We start from the raw sequence: 24,419 nt of genomic DNA, 5'->3' as shown, positions 1-24,419 counted from the left end.
CCACTTGTGGAGTGGCTCAGCCAACACAGGTGCTGGGGCACATTCTTGCAGTGGGCAAAGGGAGAGCTGCTGGTCTGATTCCATCTTTTCCTTCTTGGTGTCTTAAAACTCAGTAGTAAAGGAGCACATTCCCTCTTCTCCCCCTCTGCTCTACCTTCCCCTCCTGCCAGAGAGGCACCGCAGGGGGAAAAAAGCCAAAGAACACATTTTTCTGCAGTTGCACAGGGCTCGTTTTACACTCACAGGCAAGACAGGAATGTTCAGCAAAGTGGAGCCATCTGTCTGCGGCGCTCCCAGGGCTGCTCGGCTCCACATCACAGCGATCATCTGGAGTGGAAGAGACTGAACAGGGCCAGGCTTTGCTCACAAGCCTTTAGAAGGTGACATTCTCAGGTGTAGTCAACTTAGAGTAGTGACCTACGGGGGAAAGAGTTGGGAAAAGCTTGGACAAGAAACAGGCATTACTGTAGAAATAAGACACCTCTGCAGTGCTTTGAATGGTGTAAATGCTTCTAAATGTGCTCACAGAGGGGTTTCCCATCACAGCAGGGATAAAAGTGCCCAAATAAATGGGTAAGTGCCCATATGGTCTTCAAATTGTAAAAGCACAGATGGGAAGAGAGGTTGGCGGGAGACGGGTAAAGATTATTTCAGAAAACAAAAATGAGAAAACTGCTCAGACAAGAGACAGCAGATGAAATTGCTGTGGTGTACCAGGAGTCACCATCCCTGGAGCTGTTCAAAATGTGTGGATGTGGCACTTGAGAACATGGTTTAGTGGTGGCTTTTGCAGTGCCATGGGAAAGGCTGGACTCAATGATCTTAACGTTTTTTTTTTTCAATTTTAATGATTCTGTGATTCTAAGCATGCTTATGGCAGAAAATAGGAATAGGTAGGGAACTGAGGAATTCTACCTTAAACTCAGTGTTAGGTAGTCGGTTTTGAAGGAAGGGAAAAAAAAAAGAACTTCCATGGGTCTACCTAAATAAAGTAAACTTGGAGCAAAAGTGTAGCAAGAGGTACGCAAGAAAAGCTTGGGTTTTACCTCTCAGTGTATCTGCACAGCTGAGATCACTGTGACAGTGAAGATACAAGTGTGGGTCACGCCTCAGCTCGGCCTCGCCGTGATAATCCTCACCCTGAGCAGCGGAGGCACGGGTAAAAACTGCCTGAAACAGAGCAAAGCATCATCAGGAAAGGGATCCTTCCCACACGGGAGAACTTGTGAGCGTGTTGTGACAGAAAATTCCCAGCTTGCAGCCAGACCTCAGCACTGGGACTGGTGTAATTGCAGCAGGCAATAATTACACAGCTAATGAGGGATGGGGGTGAAGAGGCTGAGGCAAAGGGAAGGCGGCACTGGGGATACCGCAGAGGGTGAGAAGAGCACGCAGCAAGAGGCTGGAGGTGAGAAACAGGCTGGAGTGCTCCGGAACGGGAATTCACGGGTACACACAGAATCACAGAATAGCTGGGGTTGGAAGGGACCTCTGGAGAAGATCCAGCTCAAACCCCAGCCAAGGCAGGGTCACCCGGAGCAGGTGACACAGGAACACGTACACTCGGTTCTGGCAGGGCTGAGGAGGAGGAGGTGGCGGCGTGGTCGCAGCCTTGGGTGGGGGGCAGAGCTGAGGGGGTCCCGGGGGCGCCGCTGGCCCCTCAGCGACCCGACCGGCGGGCATCGCCTCAGCGACCCGCCCGGCGGGCATCCCCTCAGCGACCCGCCCGGCGGGCATCCCCTCAGCGACCCGACCGGCGGGCACCGCCTCAGCGACCCGACCGGGGGGCACCGCCTCAGCGACCCGACCGGCGGGCACCCCCTCAGCGACCCGCCGGGCGGGCATCGCCTCAGCGACCCGACCGGCGGGCACCGCCTCAGCGACCCGACCGGCGGGCACCGCCTCAGCGACCCGACCGGCGGGCATCGCCTCAGCGACCCGCCCGGCGGGCACCGCCTCAGCGACCCGACCGGCGGGCATCCCCTCAGCGACCCGCCCGGCGGGCATCCCCTCAGCGACCCGACCGGCGGGCACCCCCTCAGCGACCCGACCGGCGGGCACCGCCTCAGCGACCCGACCGGCGGGCATCGCCTCAGCGACCCGACCGGCGGGCACCGCCTCAGCGACCCGACCGGCGGGCACCGCCTCAGCGACCCGACCGGCGGGCACCGCCTCAGCGACCCGCCCGGCGGGCATCCCCTCAGCGACCCGTCCGGCGGGCATCCCCTCAGGGACCCGACCGGCGGGCACCGCCTCAGCGACCCGCCCGGCGGGCACCCCCTCAGCGACCCGACCGGCGGGCACCGCCTCAGCGACCCGACCGGCGGGCACCCCCTCAGCGACCCGACCGGCGGGCACCGCCTCAGCGACCCGACCGGCGGGCATCGCCTCAGCGACCCGCCCGGCGGGCACCGCCTCAGCGACCCGCCCGGCGGGCACCGCCTCAGCGACCCGACCGGCGGGCATCGCCTCAGCGACCCGACCGGCGGGCACCGCCTCAGCGACCCGACCGGCGGGCACCGCCTCAGCGACCCGACCGGCGGGCACCGCCTCAGCGACCCGCCCGGCGGGCATCCCCTCAGCGACCCGTCCGGCGGGCATCCCCTCAGGGACCCGACCGGCGGGCACCGCCTCAGCGACCCGCCCGGCGGGCACCCCCTCAGCGACCCGACCGGCGGGCACCGCCTCAGCGACCCGACCGGCGGGCACCCCCTCAGCGACCCGACCGGCGGGCATCGCCTCAGCGACCCGACCGGCGGGCATCGCCTCAGCGACCCGCCCGGCGGGCACCGCCTCAGCGACCCGCCCGGCGGGCATCGCCTCAGCGACCCGCCCGGCGGGCATCCCCTCAGCGACCCGCCCGGCGGGCACCGCCTCAGCGCCGCAGTGGCGGGAAGCGCGCGCAGCCCCGCCCCGCCCCGCGCGCGCTCGCGCGACGTGGAGGCGGTGGGGCCGGAGGGGCGGGGGAGGGAAGGGGCGGCATTCGAAAAATGCCCGCGGCCTCCCATTGGCCGGCGGCGCCGCCCGGCCACGCCCCCCCGCCTCGCGCCGCGGCTCCGCCTCCCCCGCTCTGCCCCGCCCCTCGGTCGCCCCCCCCCACCCCCCGCCCCCGGTCCCGCCGCCGCCGCCGCCGCCGCCATTGGAGGCGCCGCCGCTTTGTGTCCGCCGGGCCCGGTGAGTCCCGGCCCCGCCCGCCCCCGGCGCCGCGCCGGGCGGGACGCGGGGGCTGCGCCCGGGAGGCTGCGGGTGCTGCGCGCGGGGCGCGGGGGCGGCCTGGCGGCGCCGCCGCCGAAGGGGCTCCGGAACTGCCCTCAGCGCGTCCCCCCCGCCCTCCCTGCCCTGACAGGCCCGGGGGAGCGGGGCTGTCGTGACGGGGAGTCGCGACACGCTGCGCAGGCACGGCTCGATGTCGCGGTGGGCTCGGCCCGGCACAGGCCCGAGGAGGCGGCCCCGGGCCTCGGGTGTCGCCGGGCCCGGCGGGGCCTGGCGGGGTGCGGGCCCGCGGGCCCTCACAAAGGAGCTGCGGGGCTCAAACGCGCCTCAAGCACTCCTCTCCCGTCCCGCCGACACAGGGCGAGCCCGGGGGAAGGTCAGCGGCGGAAGGGGCTGGCAGGGCCGCGACACAATAAATAATCGCTATTTATAAACTTAGGGAGCGCCTTGGCTCCCGCCGCGGCCTTCCCGCCTTGCGCTGCTCGGCGCTGCGGTTGTTTGGGCTTTGCCTGCACTAACTCGCTTCCTCAACGCCCGACAAGTGCCACCACTCGAGGGGAACCTCAGTCTGGCTCGGTGTGTCTCCGCTTCCTAAAAGAGGTCCCTAATCGCCCTCGGCGCTGATAGCGATGGATACAGACCTACGTGTGGGGCTCCCGGCACCTCCGAGTGCCTCCCTGCGCCCAGGTGCTCGCAGCCTGCTTAAGGAATGTTAGTCACCCTCCTCCCCAGAGCGCACAGGTTCTCTAAAGAGAAGGCTGTTAAATTCCACTCTGGAGCGGGGCTGCTCCTTGCAGGCTTCCATTCCTGTATCGTTATCCTTCTCGCCGCTCTAGGCTGTGGGGTGTTTTTGAGTAAAACATCGCAAAGATTTAAGGAGTGAAGGAGCAGCTTCTGGGGTGGCTCTTGCCAGGTCAGGAGGCCCCACCACCTTACCTGCTCCACCTGAGGACAGCTCCAGACTGGGAACACTAATCAGAACAAATCCTTCTGTATTTTAACTTTTTTTTGCACTAACCGATGTCTGCAAAACACTGGGGAACTGCGCGGCCTGTGCTGCAGAAGAAAAGTTGGATTATGTGAGATTGTGGGTGTGTTCCCTCCTTTATACAGTGTAGCAGGGACTGATCGCTTGGATAGTTTGTTTATAGCTGTGGTATTTCTCAGCTACTCGGGTGTTTCTCACTTCTTAGGAGCCCTACTGAATTATTTCTGGGTTAGCAAGTGTGTCACTTCCCCGTGCTTTACTAATTGTTAAGTGTTGCACTCTGATTTCCCAGCACGTGACTTTTGTTTGCTTTGACCATAAATAGTATTTTTAGCATCTTCAAGAAAGAGTTGGCCAGCAGTCTTTTGGCAAGCAGCTCCCATTGAGGCGGGAGAGGTTCGGAAGTGCTTGTGTTTGTAAACAGCGTCCCGTTCTCCATGAGAGCAGTGAGGGGAGAGGGAGGTGAGTTCAGTTCAGGAGGGGAGGTGTTTGATGATCTGTGTAGGACAGCACAGACCTTCCTCAGGTGAGACTTCAAAAAATTGCTGGCTAGAGTGGGAGATCCTTGGAAATCAGGAATAAGTAAAGGAAAAAAAAAAAACAAAAAACACATAATTCCTGTTGGGGGGAAGAACCTTGCAAAAAGGTGACTTTTTAAGCTTTCTCTTGTTTACCTGTGCGAGCTTGTTAATTAATGATCTTCTCAATTCATCATGCATGTTGGTCAGGCAGAAGCTCCTTGAATTGCTTTTTTGTCTTCAGAATATCTTTTCCTGTGTTTTTTTTTCCCATTCAGCAGAAAGTGACATGTAAATCTTTTGGCAGCGTTTTGTTACAAGTGACCTGGGGTCCTCTGAGGATTTAAACTTCTGTGAGAGGGAATAAAAGTGTTACATTGATGGACTATAATGGGAAGTGTGGGTAGATTTCTTACAGACTGCAATGAAATAATGGCTTTTATCCTGTATAGTTTTGGCTGTAGAATAATGATAGCTGAATAAGTAGTAGTTGGGAGGAGGGTTTACACTGTGGTTTTAAATTTAATCTATCTAGGCAAGGAGGAGATGGCCTGTAAAGGGTTCAAACCCTGGTATGCAACACTTGCAGCCTAAATTTTCACTCAACTGTCAGCAATTTGTCAAAATTCATTAAGATGGATCCTGAATTAAGATATTTTATGCAAGGTTATGAAAACTTTCAGCAGGGGATTTTCATGTTGGAGTTGTTTTAACTTTGTGACCTGAGCTTGTTTTAAACTTAAAGCTGAACCCTGTGCACGCTTATGGGGGTGATTTCATCCCTCAGTGGCCATGAGGCATAGATAGAGTGTGGAGAATTTGGATCAAGGGCCATTCTAGCCAAAAACTGTTCAAAAATTGTAACTCTTCCTCAGAGCTTGTCACCATCATGATCCTGAGCATCAGTGTGGTGATGGATTATTTTCAGACAGCCATACAGGCAGAAATTCTGCTTCATATTAATCCCTTGGCTGAAGTTTCTGTGAGTTTTAGGTATGATGGTGGTGTAATTTAAGTTGCTCACTGACTGTGGCTGTTTGGGGACATGAGGAAAAGCCCCTGGGTGTAGGAATGGAAAATAATCCAGGCAATGGAAATGATCTGTTCTTACTGCCTTCTGTGCAGGTCAGAGATTGTTGGAGAGAGAATCAGAAACCTGTAGTGGTTTTCTGTTGAGCTGATGCTCTTTGTGTGGAGAACAGTGGAGGTGAGGCATGGGTGGTTACTTCATGGGAATTACATGGGGATTGAGCTGGCTTGGGCTTGCTGGTGTTGGACACTAACAGAGACAAGTGCTGAGCTCAGCCCTGGGTGGGAGCATCAGACTCACTCTAGTAACGTACCAATTTTTTTCTTTTCTTCAGTGAAAGGAGCATCTGTGTGTGCAGAAGGGCAAGATTTAATTTTTGCTGTGCTCTGTAAAAATCAGGACAGGTTGGGTTGGACAAGGGACAAATAAGTTGTGTTACATTCGTGGCATTCGGGGTCAGAGGCTCAAATTCAACACTGAACTAAAACGTTTTCAAATGAAAATATATCTTTAGGCTTAAAAACCCCTCCCTTGGGTCTCTGAGTGTAGGAATTCCTGTGGTTGGATGCTACTAGAAGTGTGAAGGATTTTTGCTGTGCTCCCCTGAACATGGGGTTTGTTGTTCCCCCCATACCGGGAAGGAGGAGATGGAAATGGACACTGTAAGACTGAGGAACTGGTGCCTGGCGAGTGGGGAGCTCTGGGTGTGTGTGCTGGACCACTGTTCCTGGTTAATGGTTAATTGAAACAAGCTGCTCCATGCAGGAGGGCTCAGGGAGCCTGGAGCAGAGCCCTGGGAGCCTCCACCACAGGAGAGCTGCAAATGCAGACCTCGGGGCTGAATCAGGGGAAATTCCAGGGAGCTGGGACACCTCCTGGGGAATGGTGGCCCTAAGGATCGAGACAAAACTTGTTGGATGCAGCAGGAGTGATGGGAATGCCAGCTGCGCTCAGCACATGCGAGGGAGTTTCCACGTGGGTTGACAAATAAGCATCAGAAGTTGGAACTTTATACTCTTTATTCAATAACAAATTTTATTAATCTGCAGGACTTTAAGCTGGTTTAAATGACTAAGTACTCCCGGGCTGACTTAGCCAAGCCCACAGGCAGCTCCATGAGCTGGAAAAGCCAGAGGCAGAGCGCTGGAAGGCCTCAGTGGGCAGGCAGTGGAAGCCCCAGCTGAGAGCTCCTGACAGACACACTTGTATTTGAGATGTTGCTGGATGATATACTGTGACCATGGAGATACTGAGGGTTTGACAATGTATCTGCTGCTACTTGGGCTGGGTTTTTAGGGAGCAGCTCGGAGGATTTCAGGCGGACAAAGACTTAACAGAGCTGTGCAGCTTGCAGTTTAGAAGGTAATGCATTTTGGCATGTTTGATTTGGATTTGCAGAAGTATTAACATTTCCTGTGCTTTTTTTCTGCAATTTCCAAGTAATTTAAATACTCTTATGTATTATAGAGTAGTAAATAATTGTCAGTAATCAATAGCTTGGTTTTTAAACCCAGTTTTACTTTGCTTTCTAAGGCTTTCTGATACCAAACAGCTGTTCTTGCTTGCATCACTTGTCAGGTTGTTGGATTTGTACCCCTTGATGCCCTGCCTTCTAACCTGCAAGTGCATAAAACCTTTTTTTAGCCCTTTTTGACCTCATTTCTAGGCTGGTGTCATGTGCTTTATACCCAGTCACATCTAAGTACATCAATCACCCGTAGGTGTCGTGTGACAGTAAGGGGACACCCCACTGGCCCAGGATTGGACACACTTCCTCATTTTTCCATTGCATATTTGTTTTCAGCCTGTTCACCCTACCCTGAGTCCCTGTCAGTTGGACTTTCTGCCAGCCTGACACTTGGATTGCCACATTCAAAACCTAGTTTGTCCTGAAGCTTTTTATCTCAAAGGAGATTGAAGGCTAAGTTGAAAAATCTTACAGCCAGCAGAAATTCAAGAATTCAGCCTTTTTTTTTTTTTTAATTCTTGTATCTCTTACATTAGTGGAGGGACTCCACACTTTGGAAATATTATCAAATATGTGTCTCACCTGAAGCCTCCCTTTATTTGTTCCTAATGATGTGATAGTTCAGGAGGAAACTGCTGTGGGTGGTTCAGAGTAGTTCCTGAAAAACTCTCTGTATCTTTGGATCTTCCATTAGCAGCTACTCCCTGAGCTGGGAGAGTGGACACATTCCTGCTCATCTAGAAATCCAGGAGTTTGGGGAGGCTTGTTGCTTATCAGCTCCTTGCTGGATTATCTCCTTTGGAATAACCAGTTCATGATAGTCTGGGAGCCTGTGAACCTGTAGAAACCTGTAGTTTTCCTGCAGAAAAAGAGGTGTAACTCTGTGAGGAGTGACTTCCTGTACTTCGGTGAAGGTTAGTATCCCGGTAGTGTTTTCACTGCTGAGGTGATTATATTTTTCTGACAGTTGATCAGATTTAAATGTTCATTAAAGTCACCCAAAAACCGCCTTGAAAACTGCATCCTCAGCTGGTGGCTTCTACTGCCTTTCAAGGCACAATGTTTGTTTGACGTTTGTGTAAATGCAAAACACAGTTGTTACTTTCATTTTTTTATTGGGTGATGGTTGTGATTGTAGCTGTGGTTCCTGTTTAAAGTTGTCTTTTGAAATATTGTGTCCAGGTAACAGTTGGTTTGGGTGACTTGATCTCTCCTTTACACAAATCTGGTTTGTTTGTCGTTGCAAAACTTTCTCTTTTTTGATGAACTGAATTCAGGCCTGTATGTGGTTGATACTTCACGCTCAGTGCAGAAAACCACTTTTGATGCCCCTGTGGAAAGAAATGGGCTGAGCAGGCACAGTCCCTGTGAGGATGCTCTCATGAGGTGGGGCTTCTGACCTTGCCCCTGGAGATCAGTGCCTTGCAGTCAGGAGGAGATTGTCCTCCTGCCCCTTTGATTCCCTGGCCTTTAGAGCAGAGATGATCCATGCCTGGGAATGCAGAGGGAATCAACAAGCCTGAATTTCTGCTGGATCCTGGCTTGTTTGCATGTACTGTAGGCACAGAAGTGAGGAATTGTGCTAAGTTTACTCTTGAGAGCAAAAAGACTCCAGTGCTTTATACGCTCATCTAAACAAAAGGGTTTTCAGAACTTGGGGAATTTTAACTCAAAGCTGGGAGTACTGTTTTCATGCATGTGTCATGCAGGTTACACAGCTTAAAAATACTTAAACCCCAGGACCATGTCAGCCACAGTGTGGCTTGTGTGTGTTTTTAATCCCAGGGAATGCATCTTTTGTAGCCCCCAACTGATTTCCCTCAGGGGGAATCTGCAGTTGGTTATTTTAGGACTCACTTCAAAATTCTGGCATTTTCTTAAAGGGCTTTAGACTCTGCTTGCTAGAGGAAACACTGGATATTGAGCTGAAGTCTCAATATCCAGGTGAAAATTTTCTTTTTTTTTTTTTACTTTCACTTTCCGCACTTGAGGAAGAAAGGTTCCTTAAAACAGGCCAAATTTTTTTTGTTAAGTGCTGTGCTAAGTTCTGTATATTCTAGTTGGCAAGTAGTATATTTCCACATCCTGACATTTCACAGGAAAGCTTCATTAATCTCATTTTTTGTTTTGTTGGCATGTGGTGTGTTTTGATCTTTCTGTTTGGCCTCAGAAGAAAACATCCAGTGCTGTTGGGCTTTGCTTTCCCTGGTGCTGAGGCAGGACTGTTCCCCATAGGTTTTCAGAGTGGCTGTTCAGTTCCTGTCAGAAGTGCCTCTGACTGATTAGGGATCCCCACTGCTGAGTAATGACAGGATTGTATTTCTGGGCAAGAAAATGTTGATGTGACACCGAGATGTGCAATGGGGAGAGCAGTGCTGAAACTGTGGTGAAAGTCAGCTTGAAAGCAGGGCTGGGACTGTTCAAGAGGAAAACACCCAGGCTGGAGAAATACCTATTGAAAGAGAAGGTTTATGATAAGTGCCTGCCTTCTGAGCAAAAGGAGACACCCAGAGGAGGTAAAAACACGGGCATTTGGCTGTCTCTGTCAGGAGGAGAGGAGGCCAGGCTGAGCTTGATCTTTGGGTGCAACTGGGACCAGCCGTGGTCTGCTGGAGATGAGGCTTTGCCTTTGAAGAGGCTCAGAAGCTTTTTAAAGGGGATGCTGAGAGGAAGTGAATGAGCCAATGAATCCGGGTTTTGTGATGGAATTAGTGGAGCCCCTCTCCTTAGGAGAGGCCAGTGCAGGCAGATAGGCAGCAGGTAAGAAAGGTTGTAAAAGCATAATAGTGGTAGGGGGTGAGACTTGATGAGGGTTAAACTAAGCTTAACCCATTTCTTATCCACGACAGTGCATGTGTTTGGAGCAGAGCTTTTGCAAGCTTATGCTTTCTGGTAGAAGGCATGGAGACTGTGCTTCTGATTGTCATTTTTCTGTCAAAAGATTCCTTCATTTCTTTAAATTGCATGGGGTTTAGTTTGAGGGGGCATGGCTTGGGTTCCCAATGCTTGTGTCTTCTGCCTGACAGATGTAATGGTGTAATGCCTTAGCTCCAAGTGCCAGCCCCTGCTTTTACCCAAAGTCTCTGACCAGTTCCCTCATGCAGGGCACAGTGCAATGACTGCTTCTCATCAGTGCGTGTCCTTAACTTAAAGAACCTTTTTATCTTTCAGCCATCTTCTAACGGAGCAGGTCTGGCTTGCACCTTTCCCATTTCTGTTCCACCCATAGCTCACCAGTTTGCACACATGTTTTAGCACCTTTGTTGAATGCAAATGTTGTTTGTCAGTTGTGTTAGTCATGAGCTGCAAGTCATTTATCCTTTTCTTTTTAATCTTTAATTTGATAGTTACGTGGACGTAGATGTTTTTGTTTTGTTAATTTTCACACCACATCTTTTCTGTACTTTAGGTTGACTCCTCACTGCACTGTGAAAGCCATTAGGAAAAAGTCCTTGGGGTTAAAACCTGGGGCTCCACAGTTACCTGCACTTGGGTCTAGAAATTAATTTAAATGTCGACTGATCTGTCTGAAGCTGAACCCGTGCATCATAAGGCGCTTCCACTCTTAACGGGAGCTCAGCTGATCCACACGGACAAGTTAAGTGAGGTAGGGGCTGGCCCTTTCTCCAAGCTTGCCCTTGGATCAGTCCTTGGCTTCCAGTCCTGCTCAAGGTTACTCAGTACTCTTTCTGCCCTGCTTCTAGGAAACTCGACTGGGAGTCTAACAAACTCTGCTTCCCCTTCCCTGCTTTCCCTGAGATGATGTATCTGTCAAAATCCTCAAATGCTCATCTCATTTAATTCGGAATTGACATTATTTCTTTTATAACCATAAAATGTGGAACTATCCTCTCCTAGTATGCTTTGAAGAAGCTGGTTTGAGGGCTACTGTCTTTTAACATCCTAAAAAATCCAAACCAGAATATTTCTACCTATGCTGCTTTGATTTACTTTAATCCCATTTCAAAACTTTCCGATTCTTTCCAGCATCTGTGCTGATTTTCACATGCTTTTTGTAGAAAGTGGAAGACGACACAATGCCAATCCGCCGCTCGGTGAATGCTTCGTCCCGGGAAACTCCTCCCAAAAGCAAACCTGCTGAAGGGGAAGAGGTCAAAGCAGGTACAGTCATGGTTCTAGAGGGGGTTCATATATATCCAAACATAGGCTGGCTCTGAAATTCCTGGAAATCCTACAGCCAGGATGCAAATATTATTAATGTTTGGCTCCCTGTCACAGGCTTTTCCAGGATTTGTGTTTTGCAGACACTGTTTTCAGTCTGAACCCACTTGTTTTGTCTTTTATTCTCTCTGTCTCTCCAGACACGAAAATATGGCTAAATATCATCCCTTGTAAGTTTGCACACCCTTTAGGGTAAAGAAGTTATGAAATTTCAGTAGCATCAGAAAGATGGTTTGAGATCAAAAGGTGGAGTTAATGAATGGAAAAACAGAGTATTCAATTTCTTTTCTCAATTTTTCTGAGTAAAAATGTTTTACCACAATATGTCATGCAATCTAGCCTTATATTAACATGACATACATATCAGCTTGGCCTCAGTGTCCCAGAATGTGTCATTTCACTACTACAGTCGGTTGGTTTTGCTGACTTTATCCTCTTTGATGCCACAAATTAAAAAAACTACCTACAAAACTGGCTTTTAATTCACTGTGCATTTTAAAGGCCTCCAAGGGAAAACTACACAGGAATGTATCAGAAATGCTTAAGCTGCACAGACCAATGTTAGTGGGCAGTTATTTATCCAAAAAGTGGGGAATTTCAGTTTATATGCATTTTATCTAGTAGGCAGCCCAGTCTCTGAGGCCTGTTCTCAGCTAAATGTACTTTTATGCTTTTTTTTTTTTTTTAATTTCCTTGGTAAGTTGGTTTCTGTCTGGATTTGATCCTTCTGATATACAAGTGCTCCTGCCAATGCACGTGCCACCCAAAGCTTTGCCAATTCTAGGAAAATGTGATGGAATTGTAATTGTCCTTCAGGTACTTTTGTGTTTGAAAATAACTGGGTCATAAGCAAAGCTACTTCTTAGAATCCCAGGCCTGTCTGCAACAGCAGCTTGTGGAGTTAAGAGGAGAACACTGTTGGAACTGGTTAATTGTGAAAATATTGCATGATGTTGTTTGCAGTTATTCTGGCATTTGAGGGCTGATTGCACCTTTGTTGAAGCTCTTTTCAAGTACTTTTCTTCACTTTTTAAATTGCTTTTAAATAACACATTTAAGTTAGTGAAAATAAATTGGTGGGAATTAATTAGTGGGGTATGTTCTTAAGTTTGGCTTTTGTTCCTTCTACCTTCCTAAAGAATAAAAGCTGGTTTTGGACAGTAACTTGATGCTTTTTTCACATTTTCTAGATGCAGAAGTCACCTCTGAGGAATCTGCCTCTGTTGGAGAAGAGCAAGAGACTGAAACCCTGCCTGCTGCATCCAGTGAAGCAGAACAGCCAAAGGAACCTGAGAATGAAGCGAAGGAGGAAACAAAGTCCTCAGAAGAAACCAAAAAGGAGTAAGGCTTACTTGGTGCTGAATTCAGGATTTGGGTAGGATTCTGAAGGAAGTCAGGCTCTACAGAGAGAAAAGATAGTGGGAGAGAAAAGGAAAATGAGTTCCATAAGGTGCTTCTCCTTAAGATACTTCTAAGTAAGAAGCTCCTGATCACATGCAGCTGCTGTTCTCAAACATGTGAAGCTGAATACCAATACAAGGTCTCTCTTTTACTAATAGAAACATCAAAATAATCCTTAAGTTACATTAATTTAAATAATGTCAGATGTTCTGGGCTTTTTTTTTTTTGTTATTCTTGTCCTGCTTGTTGGCTTATTTTAATGCCTCTTGTCTTACTATTGCTCTGCATTTCCCCTAAGCGAGAAGGATCAGACCAAGGAGAAAGAGAAGAAGGTGAAGAAGACCATCCCTGCGTGGGCCACGCTCTCTGCCAGCCAGCTGGCTCGGGCACAGAAGCAGACTCAGATGGCAGCCACCTCCCGGCCCAAAATGGATGCGATTTTAACTGAGGCCATCAAGGTGAGCAGGACACAAATGAGGTTTTTATTCAATTTGTGTTCTAAAAAACACAGTTTCAGCTTGCTGAGGTGCAGGTGACAGTGCTGTGTGTTAGCAGGAAGCTGCATGTGTAAGATGGGTGCGCTTGTTCTGGAAGCCCATGGAGCTGACATGTGAGTCCATGAGGATGATGAGGGGGCCTGTAGCTGATTTCTTTATTTAGAATTTGTTTCCCTCCCTGATTACATTATGAGGAACAGCTAGGATGGCATAACCTCGTTGATTGCTGTCATAATTTTGTTTGCTGTGCCTCCTAGCCACATTTAACGTCACTTACCTGGATTCATCCATCTATTTGATACATGTGCTTTCTTTTAGCATTAACTTACTCTAACTCAGTACAGATGGAGATACTGTAAACCTGCATTCCAAAGTCTTTATTGGGTCTTGGTTTACTCTACCCCTCCTGACTGTAAGAGTAGATCTCTGCTGTTTGTAGCTGTGCTGCTGCCCCCCACCCACAAGGTTTGGTTGCTTCCTTCAGAGGAGGCCTGGACTCCACCAGCCTTAATTGCAAGATGGCCTTTCCATCTATCTTCAAAAAATGAATTTCACCTTAGGTTTTGCTAGTTTTGCTAGTTTACTGATGTCAATCCTCCATCTTCTAAAAAAAAAATTAATTGGCAGGTTGTACCGACTTAATGATTACTCAGTCTGGCATTAATAAAGTGTTAGTAAATCAGTTGTGCAGCATTGCCAAAAGGTGACTATTTTGTATTTTAAGCCATTCTAGGTGAGGGCTTCAGAGCAGGGGAGTAGTAGATATGTGCTTGCTGTGCTGCTTTTGTGTTGTTTGTGTTGCTCTTCAGCTACTCAGAAGAGGAAAGTTAAGTATTTTGTTAGTCATGTTTTATACTCAATTCACAGTGGGGAAAAGGCCAGCCCTGGCATCCTGTGGTGGCCTGTGTGCATCAGTCCAATCTCTGTTCTTCCACCCCACTCCGGATAGTTCCAGTGTAGGTGGTTACTAATGTTTTGTGTCTGTTTCAGGCCTGCTTTCAGAAGAGCGGTGCCTCGGTCGTTGCAATAAGGAAATACATCATCCACAAATACCCTTCCCTGGAGCTGGAGAGGAGGGGATACCTCCTGAAGCAAGCACTGAAAAGGGAGCTGGAGAGGGGAATCATTAGGCAGGTAAGAGCTGCTTTGTGGAGCAGCACTGCAGATGGCATTGCTGAAGAGGGACTATTTCCAAGGGCCTGGAGTGCCAGGACAAGGGGGAATGGCTTCAGAGTGCCAGAGAACAGAGTTAGATGAGGTACTGGAAAATGATCCTTCCCTGGGAGGGTGGGGAGGCCCTGGCACAGGCTGCCCCATCCCTGGCAGTGTTCAAGGCCAGGTTGGATGGGCTTGGAGCAACCTGGGATAGTAGAAGGTGTCCCTGCCCATGGCAGGAGTAGAACTGGGTGATCTTTAAGATCCCCTCCAGCCAAAACCATTCCATGGTTCTGGGAACTGCGTAGGAATTCCTTAACTCCATTAGAAAGTCTGTGGAATGAGCATGTTCTCCCTTGTGGAGGTTCCTCAACCTCTGTCACTACTTTGTTGGGCACTGGCAGGATTTCAGCACGGTTGTGTCGGTCACATGCTTGGCACCGTTGGTTTTTGTGCAATTCCTGCCATTTCTGGGTGTTTTGTCACACAGCATTGCAGCAGCACGTGAGTCCAGCAGTGTCATTTCTGCAGCAGTGTTGGTTTTAACACTGTAATTTTTGCCTGTGTTATCTGTCAGGATCTCCTGGTCAGCACAGCAGAGTATGTCCCAATGTCTGGCTGCAGTTTCTGATCTTACTGAAGTTTCAGTGGGTTCAAGTCAGGCCTCTGCCGTAAAAACCCACTGCAGGGTGACAGCGCATTCAAAATCTGCATCATGATGAGTTCCTCTCAGGTTGTTAGTATCCTGAGTTACTCTGTTAAGGACTGAAATTTACTTTCTCTTGAACCAGGTGAAAGGAAAGGGAGCTTCTGGGAGCTTTGTGGTGGTGTCTAATGCAGGAAAAACTGTTCCAAAAGCCAGAGACAGAAAGGTAAGATGGATCATTTTAAACAACACTCTGAAATGTACTGCACTGAAACACATGTGCCTTACCCAGCGTTCTCAACCCAGCGTTCTCCTCTTTCCTGTGCTTTTTCTCCCCAAGTACAGCAATTAAAACACTCATCCCACTAGTATCAGAAAGCTACTGTGAGGAATTAAACCCAAATCATTTGATCAAAATCTCCATTTTAAAATGTTTACATTAACCCCCTAGGCTTTGGCTCAGAGACAGAAAACTGAATAACCATGAAACTCTTCTTCTGTCTTTACTAGGCAGAGAGAAGTGCCTCTCAGGTATTGGAAGAGAGTTTTATGCTACTGCTGCGTGTGTGTTATGTGTTGTGTAGATAAAGGGAAGACTCCAGTCTTTAGGACTGAGGGGAATGTTTTCCCATCAGCTGTGAGGACAGTGGGAGGAAGAAGAAAATATCCTAAGGCTTCTGGAAGAAAGCTGCTGATGCTTGGTGTTGTTGGGGAAGGGGATGGTTTATTGAGCCTCACAGTTAGTTGTGGTTCCAGCACTTCTGATCTCATGATTCCATGCTGTGTTGAGTGTGTGAAACACATTCCTAACACTGCAGTTACAAAACGTTTAGCTGGAATTGCCAATCCCTTGGGATTAGACAGGTGACATTAGACATGTAACACCTTGGTGGTCATCTCTTGCCTCCTGGTCAGACCAAAAGCCCTAAAACTAAATTTGGTATAGGGTCCTGGAGGAAACTAATTGCAGTGGAACTTCCTAAACAGAGCTCACTGGCTCCACAAGAAGTGTGAGCAAGGCAGCTGATACCTGCTGACACATCACCTCTCTCTGCAGCATACGGGTGTCTTTGTTCCCAGTTACTTTCTCTGCGTTGCAGCAAAGCAAATGTTTTGGATTAACTTGGCTGTCGGGCGAGCAGCTCCCTCACCCATTGCGCTGTTTGCAGAGCTGCTGTTCAGCATCAAATCACTGAACTTCAGCACATTTTCTGAATAAAGAACAGACCACTTTTCCCTGATCATCCTCTCTCATAGTAACAAAAGGGGTGGAGGAAAACTCAGAAGGGAACGTTGGCTTTAATCAAGATTTTATTGTGTTATTTCAAAAAAAAAAAAAGGCTCCTGTTTAGCTGTTCATTCTGGGGAAGGAGAAGACTTGATTTGTGTAAACAGGTTCTGTCTTTGAGTTTTAAGTTTCGTGTCAGCATGTGTCATCATCTACACAAAAAGGGTTGTAAAGCATTGGCACAGGGGATCCAGGGAGTCACCATCCCTGGAAGTCTTCAAAAAACCTGCAGATGTGACACTTGGGGACATGGTCTGGTGATGAATATGTCAGTGCTGGGTTAATGTTTGGATTTGATGACCTTGGAAGGCTTTTTCAGACTGAATAATTCTGTGATTCTATGATTTTTCTTCTGTTTCACTGAAGTGTGGCAGAGGAAAACGTCTATAGCAAGAGGAAGGAAATAATTAAAAATACAGATGTTAGGTACACAACAATTTTTATTCATAAAGTCTTTCTAAAACTCCTATGAAAATTCAGCCAGATTTTCTGTACATCTCTTAAGCTGCACACTGTTTTAAGTTGTTAAAGAGCTGCCTTACAGCTCCTGAGTTTCCAGCTCAGCAGCCAATGTCAGGAGCACTTATCCCCACATGTGCATTGCTGGCTCAGAAACCCAGAGTTTTAGGCCCTGCTGATGCATGCAAGTCTGTGTGTTTCAGAAAAGCACTTCGGCTCTGAGCGCAGAGCAGCAGGTGAAGCTGGAGGACGTCCTGCCGCTGGCCTTCACCCGCCTGTGTGAGCCCAAGGAAGCTTCTTACAGCCTGATCAAGAAATACGTGTCTCAGTATTACCCCAAACTCAAAGTAGATATAAGGTAAGTGCTGGAGTTGCTTTAGCAAGCAGGGGACTGGGGAAACTGGGCCTTCCTCTGGTTCTATCTCGCTTCACGATGATTCAACCTGGTATTTAAGCCAGGTGCTGCTCTGAGTTGCAGGGCCTGTGGGAAAGCTTGAGGAAAAGCTGTGCCTTTTCCTGCATCCCTCCAGATCCCATCTTTGTTCCTGACACCACCAGCAGCACTGCTCTGCACACCTTAACCATACCCACATCCCTTTACTGCCTGGATGTGAAGGGCTGTCCTTGGGGTCTCGTGCTCCTTGGATCTGGATGCTTTAGCCAGCACATACATTCAGCAATCTTTAAGCTGACCTGTATGGAGCGAGTTGAGACTTGGGAAGCAAAACTATGAAAACCCTGTGTGTCACCTCTAACAGGGTTTTGTCAGCCCTTGTTTGCCTGTGAGCTGAGTGCCCACCACATCCAAATGCGCTGCTCAAGGTGAGTGGACCCTTGCCAGGGCCGCGTGCCCGGAGCTGCTGTGACACCGAGCCCACGCCGCCGCTCAGCTCCCAGCGTGGTGCCGCCTTCTGCCCGGGCAACGAGCCTCGCTGACAGGTCTCCATTTGAAGTGTCTGCATGTAGGCAGACACTCTAAGTGCTGCTCTGCTCACACGCTGCAAAGTGCTGTTTCTCTGTTTGTTTTTGGAGCTGTCAGTGTGTGTCAGTAAAGCTTTCTCCTCCTGTGTTTCAGACCCCAGCTGCTGAAGAATGCCCTGCAGAGAGCTGTAGAGAAGGGCCAGTTAGAGCAGATCACAGGGAAGGGAGCATCTGGGACATTCCAGGTCAGAGACTGGGTTCATCCTTGTTGACCACAAGCCTCGGATGTCAGTTACTCCGTCCTGTCCCCCCGTTTCCCTGGGTTGCCCTTTCTTCAGCAGTCTGGCATGCTCAGTGCTTGTCCAGCTATGAAGCAGTAGGACTCTTGTTCTCCTCTTGGTCTCCGTTTCAGCAGCAGAGCCCTGTTCCCTTGCTGAGCGTGCTGCATGCACTGCTCAGCTCTGACTCACCAGCGCAATAGGGAGCTGGTGGGGTAAGTTTTCCTTTCCATCCCTCACTGGAAGTGCAGCAGATACCCCAGATGCCTGCAACATCTTTTACTCGTGTGTGTGCCACGGAAGTCTCTTGGGTACATTTGGTCCGTGGGATGGAGGAAGATGTGATTTATTTTGCTTTCTTTCCCCCCCTAAGCAATAGGCCCTTAGACTGCCACATCCTTGCAGTGTCTTTGGGGGCTGGGGTGAGGTGTTGCTGTTAAAGCCCCCCAGGCCAGCTGACTGACTAGGCCTGTCCTCCCACCTACAGCTGGGAGAGCAGCGTTCCCTGTGCAGTGTTTTAATATTAAACGTATCTGTGCTAATGCAGGAGCGCCGACCCACCTGGTGCAGAGGAGCTTGTCCTGACCTGGTTTGGGAGAATTTTGTCTTGATGCTTTTCTCTTCCTCCTTGGAAAATAGCTGAAGAAATCAGGGGAGAAGCCCCTGCTGGGTGGGACTCTGATGGAAGATGCCATCCTGTCTGCTATTGCGGCCATGAACGAACCGAAGACCTGCTCCACCACAGCTCTGAAGAAGTATATCCTGGAAAATTACCCAGGGACCAACTCCAACTTGCAGGGTAAAGTACTGATCCCTGTACTGCTTCTATTCTGCATGCTGAGAGAGTACTGCAGCTGCAGATGTGCCTGTGCAGCACCTTTAAACTGCTCTGTTGAGCTTGCAGGGAGCTGCAGCTGCTCAGCCCTTTGTGCTGCAGAGATGCTCTGTGGTTTTAGTTCCCATCAGTCGCTTTCAAGCCAGTTCCTGAGACAGAATGCATGATTCTCTTGTCTATAGCCAGGAAGGGGGAATAGTATTTAAGTACTTTATCGTTCTTAAATCACCAAGTTGATTTCATATCTCTCTGCTTTGAAAGGGACAGCAGCTTGGCATCAATGCAGTTCCTAATTGCTTTTTATTTAGAGAACTTGTGTAGTTTAACTTTTTTTTAAAAATTCATGAGCACCCCTCTTACTGCTTTGAGGCCCTACTTTGCATCTGATTTTTAAAAGATCAAGCAAATAAGGAGAAAAGTCAATTGTATTTTATTTGGAAGGGAGATTTGGCATGTCTGTTCCCAGGAGTGACACTAATGTCTGGGTTGACTTTTGCCTGAGCAGAGGCTTTGAAGCAGATGTTCTGGTGGCTTATTTGGGTTATTTGGGCTGAGCCCCCATGCAATTGGTTGGTGCTGGAGGTCCATAGAGACAGGCTGGGGTCACTGCTCAAACCTGAACATAGATCAGTTTGTTCCTGTGGTGTCACTGAGCTGCTGCCATTGCTCAGGAGCAGAGAGGAGATTTCTGATCCCACAGTCTTTACCTGGAGCTGGAGCACAGCATCAGCACAGCTGTTTGGTGCAGGGTTACTGACACACAGCACAGGTTCCAGGACTGAAGAGGCTGCCCTGAGGCCTTCTGCCAATTAGAAATTGATGTTGAGTGTGACTTGTTAATCTCGGGGCAGGGAAAATAGGTTCCAGGCTTCCTAAGCTCTCGCATGGTTTATTTTCAGGGCCATTGGAAATGTCCCTGGTCCTTAGGGCCTGTGTTGAGCCAGCCTCCAATGCTTGTTGCTCCTGCAAGGCCAATAAGGAAATCTCAGCTTGCAATCTGTTGTTTTCTTTCTCCTTCCGTTACATAAGAGGAATTTTGATGATCTCTGCTTTGTTCTGAGAGAAATGGAGGAAGATCTGGTGAGATGCGAAGAGCAGGGGGGTACACACTGCAGAGCAGAGCTCTGCTCTCCTCCCCAGTTTATGCCTCATCTCAGAACTGGACTTGACTGGAGTCAAATCCCTTGCATGCTGTTATTGACCTTTGATACCCAGAGTAAAACCGGCCTTGTGGTTATAAAAACTTTGGAACTCACTTAAGAGTGAACCTTGTTTTTTCCTGTGAGCTCAATATGTAAATGGCCCCTCTAATTCAAGCTGAAAATGGTTCTGAACTGACTAAACAACCCAAGCCCTTTGCCAGAGACAAAGATCCCCTGTACTTGCACAGTTTGAGTTTCAGTTCTTACACAGTACACAATGGAATGGCTGGAATAAAAGTCTGGAATAAAAGACTGGACTAAGAAGTTCATTTGTTGTATTTCTAGACCAAATATTTTACCCTTTAAAAAGCAAAACAGAAAGCAAACCACAGTATGGGGAAAGATGCAGCACATACAACATTTAGAACATGAGGAGATCAAAACCAGGGTAAAAGGCTTGTTTTAAAACACACTTTAGAGGACATTCTGAGACCTGGGTTAAATTTGGACAGTGGTAGTTACACGGTGCTCTCGAATGACTTGTGAAGGAGCATCCCATGATCATGACATCGGAAACGTGCACTGTTCTCGACTCCTTCCTTTGGAGAGTTTAAAGCCACTCTTACCAGGTGCTCAGGAACAATATCTTGTATCTTGCTCAAATTGACTGAGAGGATTTCCCATCCTGACTCCAGCTCTGATTTCAGAGGACACAGTAGAGAGCAGTAAGACCAGACAAGAGTATAAAGATAGTAACACAACCTTTCTCTGCTTTCTTTTTCACAGTGCATCTACTGAAGAGAACCCTGCAGAAATGTGAGAAGAACGGCTGGATGGAGCAAATTTCTGGGAAGGGCTTCAGTGGAACCTTTCAGCTTTGTTTCCCTTATTATCCCAGGTAAAGATCTTGTCTGTAAAATGATGTTCAGGAGTTTTGCACAGCTCAGGTATCAGAGCTGAAGTTCATGAGCCAACCTCCTATTTACAGGGAGGTTGTGGAGGGTTTAATCTCTGGTGAACTGCCACATTGTCACCGATGCTCTGGATAATGGCATTACATGGGTGAACAGAAAGCTGACTTCATTAGCAAGGGAAGCTTTTAAGGGCAGTAGAAATACTGGACTCAGTGTTCTCAGGTAGTTTGTTGTGCTGCTTTTGTTGCAAGTTGGGCTATTTAAGTGTTCTGTGCTAAAACCAATTTGCCTGAGCAGGGAGTGGGGTGGGTTCTCCATGCCAGGATGCCCCTAAGGAGCAGGACCCAGATGTTCCTTCCTTAAGGGTGGAGAGGTGGGAGGAGGGAGGATGACCTAGATTAGCTACTGAGTCTAAACCAGCCTTTCTTCTCCTGCTGTGAGCTGATACTGTGCTGGGCCATGTGGAGCCCTAGGATGAGGCCTTGGTGTCCCTGGAAGAGCCAAATGGCAGCACAGTCATTGAAGTGCCAGCTCCCCAGCTCCCCTTATTGCACACGTGAGCCCCCACAGCTTCAGCCATGCTTAGCTGCTGGAGTCTGATCCTGCCCCTTTGCTGTTCCTCTCCCTGGGTTTGCAGGGAAGGAGCAACGAGGGATAGGAAAAATGGAGAAATGGAGAAAGGACAGCTTAAGGCTGGTACATTCCCAGGCTGTCATGTTTCTGGCATTGCAGAGACTAAATAACTTTAGTTTGGGACAGCAGCAATCACAAAATTCCTGGGGGTGTTTCTGGGTTGGGCTAAAGCTGTAACCTTAGGGGGAAGTTGCAGTGCCAGAGGAGAGCCAGGGTTACCCAGGGCTTGCCTACCCTGGAGTCGTGCCTTAGAAGCAAATCATGCTCTGACCAGACCCCTCTTGTAGCCCAGATGTGCTCTATCCAGAGAAGCAGCAGGATGAGGATTCTGAGGAATCTGATGAGGAAGAAGAGGAAGAATCTGAGGAGGAAGAAGAATCTGAAGAGGAAGAGTCGGAGGAGGAAGAGCCACCACCAAAGAAGAGGTATGGCAGCATGAGAGATGAGTGGGCTCCTTTGGATGAAATATATGTGTGTCACAGCTGTAGAGTGCTCAGGTGTGTTCTTGGTATGGTCACCTATCCACAGGTGTTGGCAGAAGTTTCTAATTATTCCTTATTCCAGAGATGCTGACCTCCCCCATTCCATAGTTTGAAGCCTTCCCTTTTCTCCTCCAGATGAGAGAGAGCCTGTGTTTATTCTTTGCATTGCCTTTAGTTTCCTGCTTTAGAAAGTGTGATGTTTCACATGGAACTTTTTGTGGTTTTTTTTTTTTTTCCTTAAAACAATTCTTCCCTACAGTAATTATTTGCAGCTCTGTAGCCAGATATGAGACCAGCCTCACTCAGAATTTGGACTTAATATGAGTGTTGTTTGTTAAGTAATAAAATCCCATTTAGAGAGGAGAGATAGTGCTTAGGGCTCTTAATTGTTCTGACAGCTGACTGATTCACAGTCATTATTTATATGTTTATTTGCCTAACAAAGGGGTTGGAAGCTGGCAGCTCTGTGGAGATGGGAAGTGCTCAGTGTAGAGCTACCAGAAGAGCTCTTGCTCTTTGGGATTTAGCTCATGGAATTTGCTGGCAAAGGACAGGGATGCCAAGATGTGCTTCATTTATGCAAATTGCTGACAGCAGCTCTGCTCTGGGTACCGTTTGTGCCTCCACTGAGTTCCTGTGCTGTCTCTTCCTGACAGGATGCAGAAGAGACCACCCCCCAAATCCCGGAGCAGGGCCCCTGCAATGAAGCGAAGAGAGTCCAAACCCAAGCCAAGGAAAACCCCCACCGCCCGCCGGGGCAAAGCAAAGCCCCCTCCCAAGGTCAAAACCCCTGCTAAGAAAGCCAAACCAGCAGCCCCAGCCATCAAGAAAGCCTCCAGTGGCAGCTCTTCCAAGAAACCAGCAGCCAGTGGAAGGAAGGAAGTGAAACCCTCTGCCAAGGGCAAATCCACCATGAGGAAATCTCTCCGGGCAAAAAAGTAAAATGTTTCCAGTGTCAGGGAATCCCATGGTCAAATCCACAATCTTGTTTTATAAGTCAACGTGCATTTGTATTTTAGTTCTGATGCTTAAATACTTCTTTAATTTTTTTAATTTTTTTTTTCTTGAATGATGGGGAAAAGCTGAAAACTAAATCAAACCAACCCGAGCATTCATTAGATCTCGATGCTGTGCCTCGTGCCTGCCCCTCCCCTGGAACGAGTCATCTTAACTTTCTGCAATAATTTTAGGACTTTTCTAGGACGTCTCTAATCTGTACATTTATGGTGTTCCACATGGGTTTCAGGGGGGAGGGTTGGCTTTTAAAACACTTCTTCAGAGAAGATCTTTATATCTTTAGACAGCAGGAACAAGATGATCAGGGGAATGTGATTCTTTACTGAGAAGGTGCCGTGGCAGAGGAGTCCTCCCTAGATCCCTGCATGCCGAGGTCCGTGACGCTCCCGTGAGGGAGCTGTGTACAGACAGCACTTGCACTGAGCTCCGAGGTGCTGCTCTCCTCAGCCACAGGCCCAGGGGTGGCTGCTGAGTCGGATCCTTGGCGTCTCCTGAGGGTCTGGTGCCAGAGGGGCTCCTAAAAGGGGCAGCTCTTGGTTAGGCGGGTGATTTGAATTAGTGTTTCCACACCACATCTGTTACCTTAAAACCAAAATATATCAAAGTCTTCTTGAATCCAACTTTGAAATGTTTTTAAGAGATGAAAAGCCTGAGTTTGTCACCTCTTGTTTACCCTTTTTTAAAGAGAAGTTGGAGAGCTATACAATTGCTAATGTAGAGATGTTGATAAGTGAAGAACATGCGGTTTGCTAAAATAAAATGAAACTAGATTCCAGGCCTGCTTTCTATGTCCATTCTCTCCTCGCCCCAGCTTCTCCTCCTGGAAAGGTAGAGAAGAGGGAATACAGTCACCACGGATTGCTGCAGAGGCAGATCTTTGTTCAAAGCCAGCATGATTTAGCCTGAGCCACCACCAAGCTCTGTAGTTGGACCAACTCCTGACCTTTTTCTTCCCTGGTTTCTCTGGAGACAAAGGTGAGTGAGGAAAAAAGCTCTGTTGGAACCTCTTGCTGGTCCTCTTCTCCCCTTGTCACTGATCAATGGGGACAAAAATCCCAGCTGAAACCTTCTCCCCCAGCCCTGCTCCACAGAGCAGCACCTGCCTGCAGAGCTCAGCACCTCCCCGCTCTGCCAACTCAGGGCAGTGATGCCAATGGGACCTGACAGTCTCCAACGTGCTGCTGCGAAGCTGTGAGGAGGGGAGTTACACAGAAAGGGAGAAAACAGCTTCATTGAATTTATTCTTTTCAGTTGCTGTCTCAGTGTGCTACCTCTAACTGGGAGTTTAAAAATTCCTGTAGAAATGGCCTGAATTGTTCCCAACCCTGGAAGAAGGGTACAAACAGCAGGTT

At 48.8% G+C, this 24,419-nt stretch overlaps 2 protein-coding genes across 6 annotated transcripts; both read left to right on the top strand.

Moving 5' to 3' along the window:
• The first annotated feature begins 1,267 nt into the window (after positions 1-1,267).
• On the top strand, positions 1,268-23,842 carry HP1BP3 (heterochromatin protein 1 binding protein 3). Of its 5 annotated transcripts, none has more exons than XM_068171846.1 (13): positions 1,268-1,401; positions 10,627-10,824; positions 11,237-11,339; positions 12,590-12,740; positions 13,099-13,258; positions 14,288-14,431; positions 15,244-15,324; positions 17,049-17,203; positions 17,921-18,011; positions 18,684-18,843; positions 20,808-20,919; positions 21,856-21,993; positions 22,707-23,842. In XM_068171846.1, exons 2-13 carry the CDS (start codon positions 10,729-10,731, stop codon positions 22,990-22,992), a joined length of 1,677 nt encoding a protein of 558 aa, XP_068027947.1. In that variant the 5' UTR covers positions 1,268-1,401; positions 10,627-10,728; the 3' UTR covers positions 22,993-23,842. The 5 variants fall into 5 exon arrangements, with proteins under 5 accessions (XP_068027947.1, XP_068027946.1, XP_068027950.1 ...); XM_068171845.1 differs by lacking the exon at positions 1,268-1,401 and adding an exon at positions 3,079-3,174; XM_068171847.1 differs by lacking the exon at positions 1,268-1,401 and adding an exon at positions 3,466-3,476.
• On the top strand, positions 1,324-3,633 carry LOC137487158 (basic proline-rich protein-like). Its single transcript, XM_068212778.1, has 2 exons — positions 1,324-1,408; positions 1,577-3,633. The coding sequence occupies exons 1-2, from the start codon at positions 1,324-1,326 to the stop codon at positions 3,631-3,633; spliced, it is 2,142 nt and encodes a 713-aa protein (XP_068068879.1).
• Positions 23,843-24,419: the final 577 nt, after the last annotated feature.

Source organism: Anomalospiza imberbis, chromosome 23, assembly GCF_031753505.1.
Source record: "Anomalospiza imberbis isolate Cuckoo-Finch-1a 21T00152 chromosome 23, ASM3175350v1, whole genome shotgun sequence".
NCBI lineage: Eukaryota > Metazoa > Chordata > Aves > Passeriformes > Viduidae > Anomalospiza > Anomalospiza imberbis.
The sequence above is the reverse complement of the archived record's forward strand: the minus strand, read 5'-3'. Positions and strand labels throughout refer to the sequence as shown.

Coding starts and splice junctions, on each gene's coding strand:
- HP1BP3 (XM_068171846.1), top strand. CDS start 10,729: ATGTCGACTGATCTGTCTGAAGCTGAACCCGTGCATCATAAGGCGCTT. Junction 18,012..18,683: donor GAGCATCTGGGACATTCCAG/GTCAGAGACTGG, acceptor CTTGGAAAATAG/CTGAAGAAATCAGGGGAGAA. Junction 21,994..22,706: donor GAGCCACCACCAAAGAAGAG/GTATGGCAGCAT, acceptor TCTTCCTGACAG/GATGCAGAAGAGACCACCCC.
- LOC137487158 (XM_068212778.1), top strand. CDS start 1,324: ATGGGGGTGAAGAGGCTGAGGCAAAGGGAAGGCGGCACTGGGGATACC. Junction 1,409..1,576: donor CACGCAGCAAGAGGCTGGAG/GTGAGAAACAGG, acceptor CGGTTCTGGCAG/GGCTGAGGAGGAGGAGGTGG.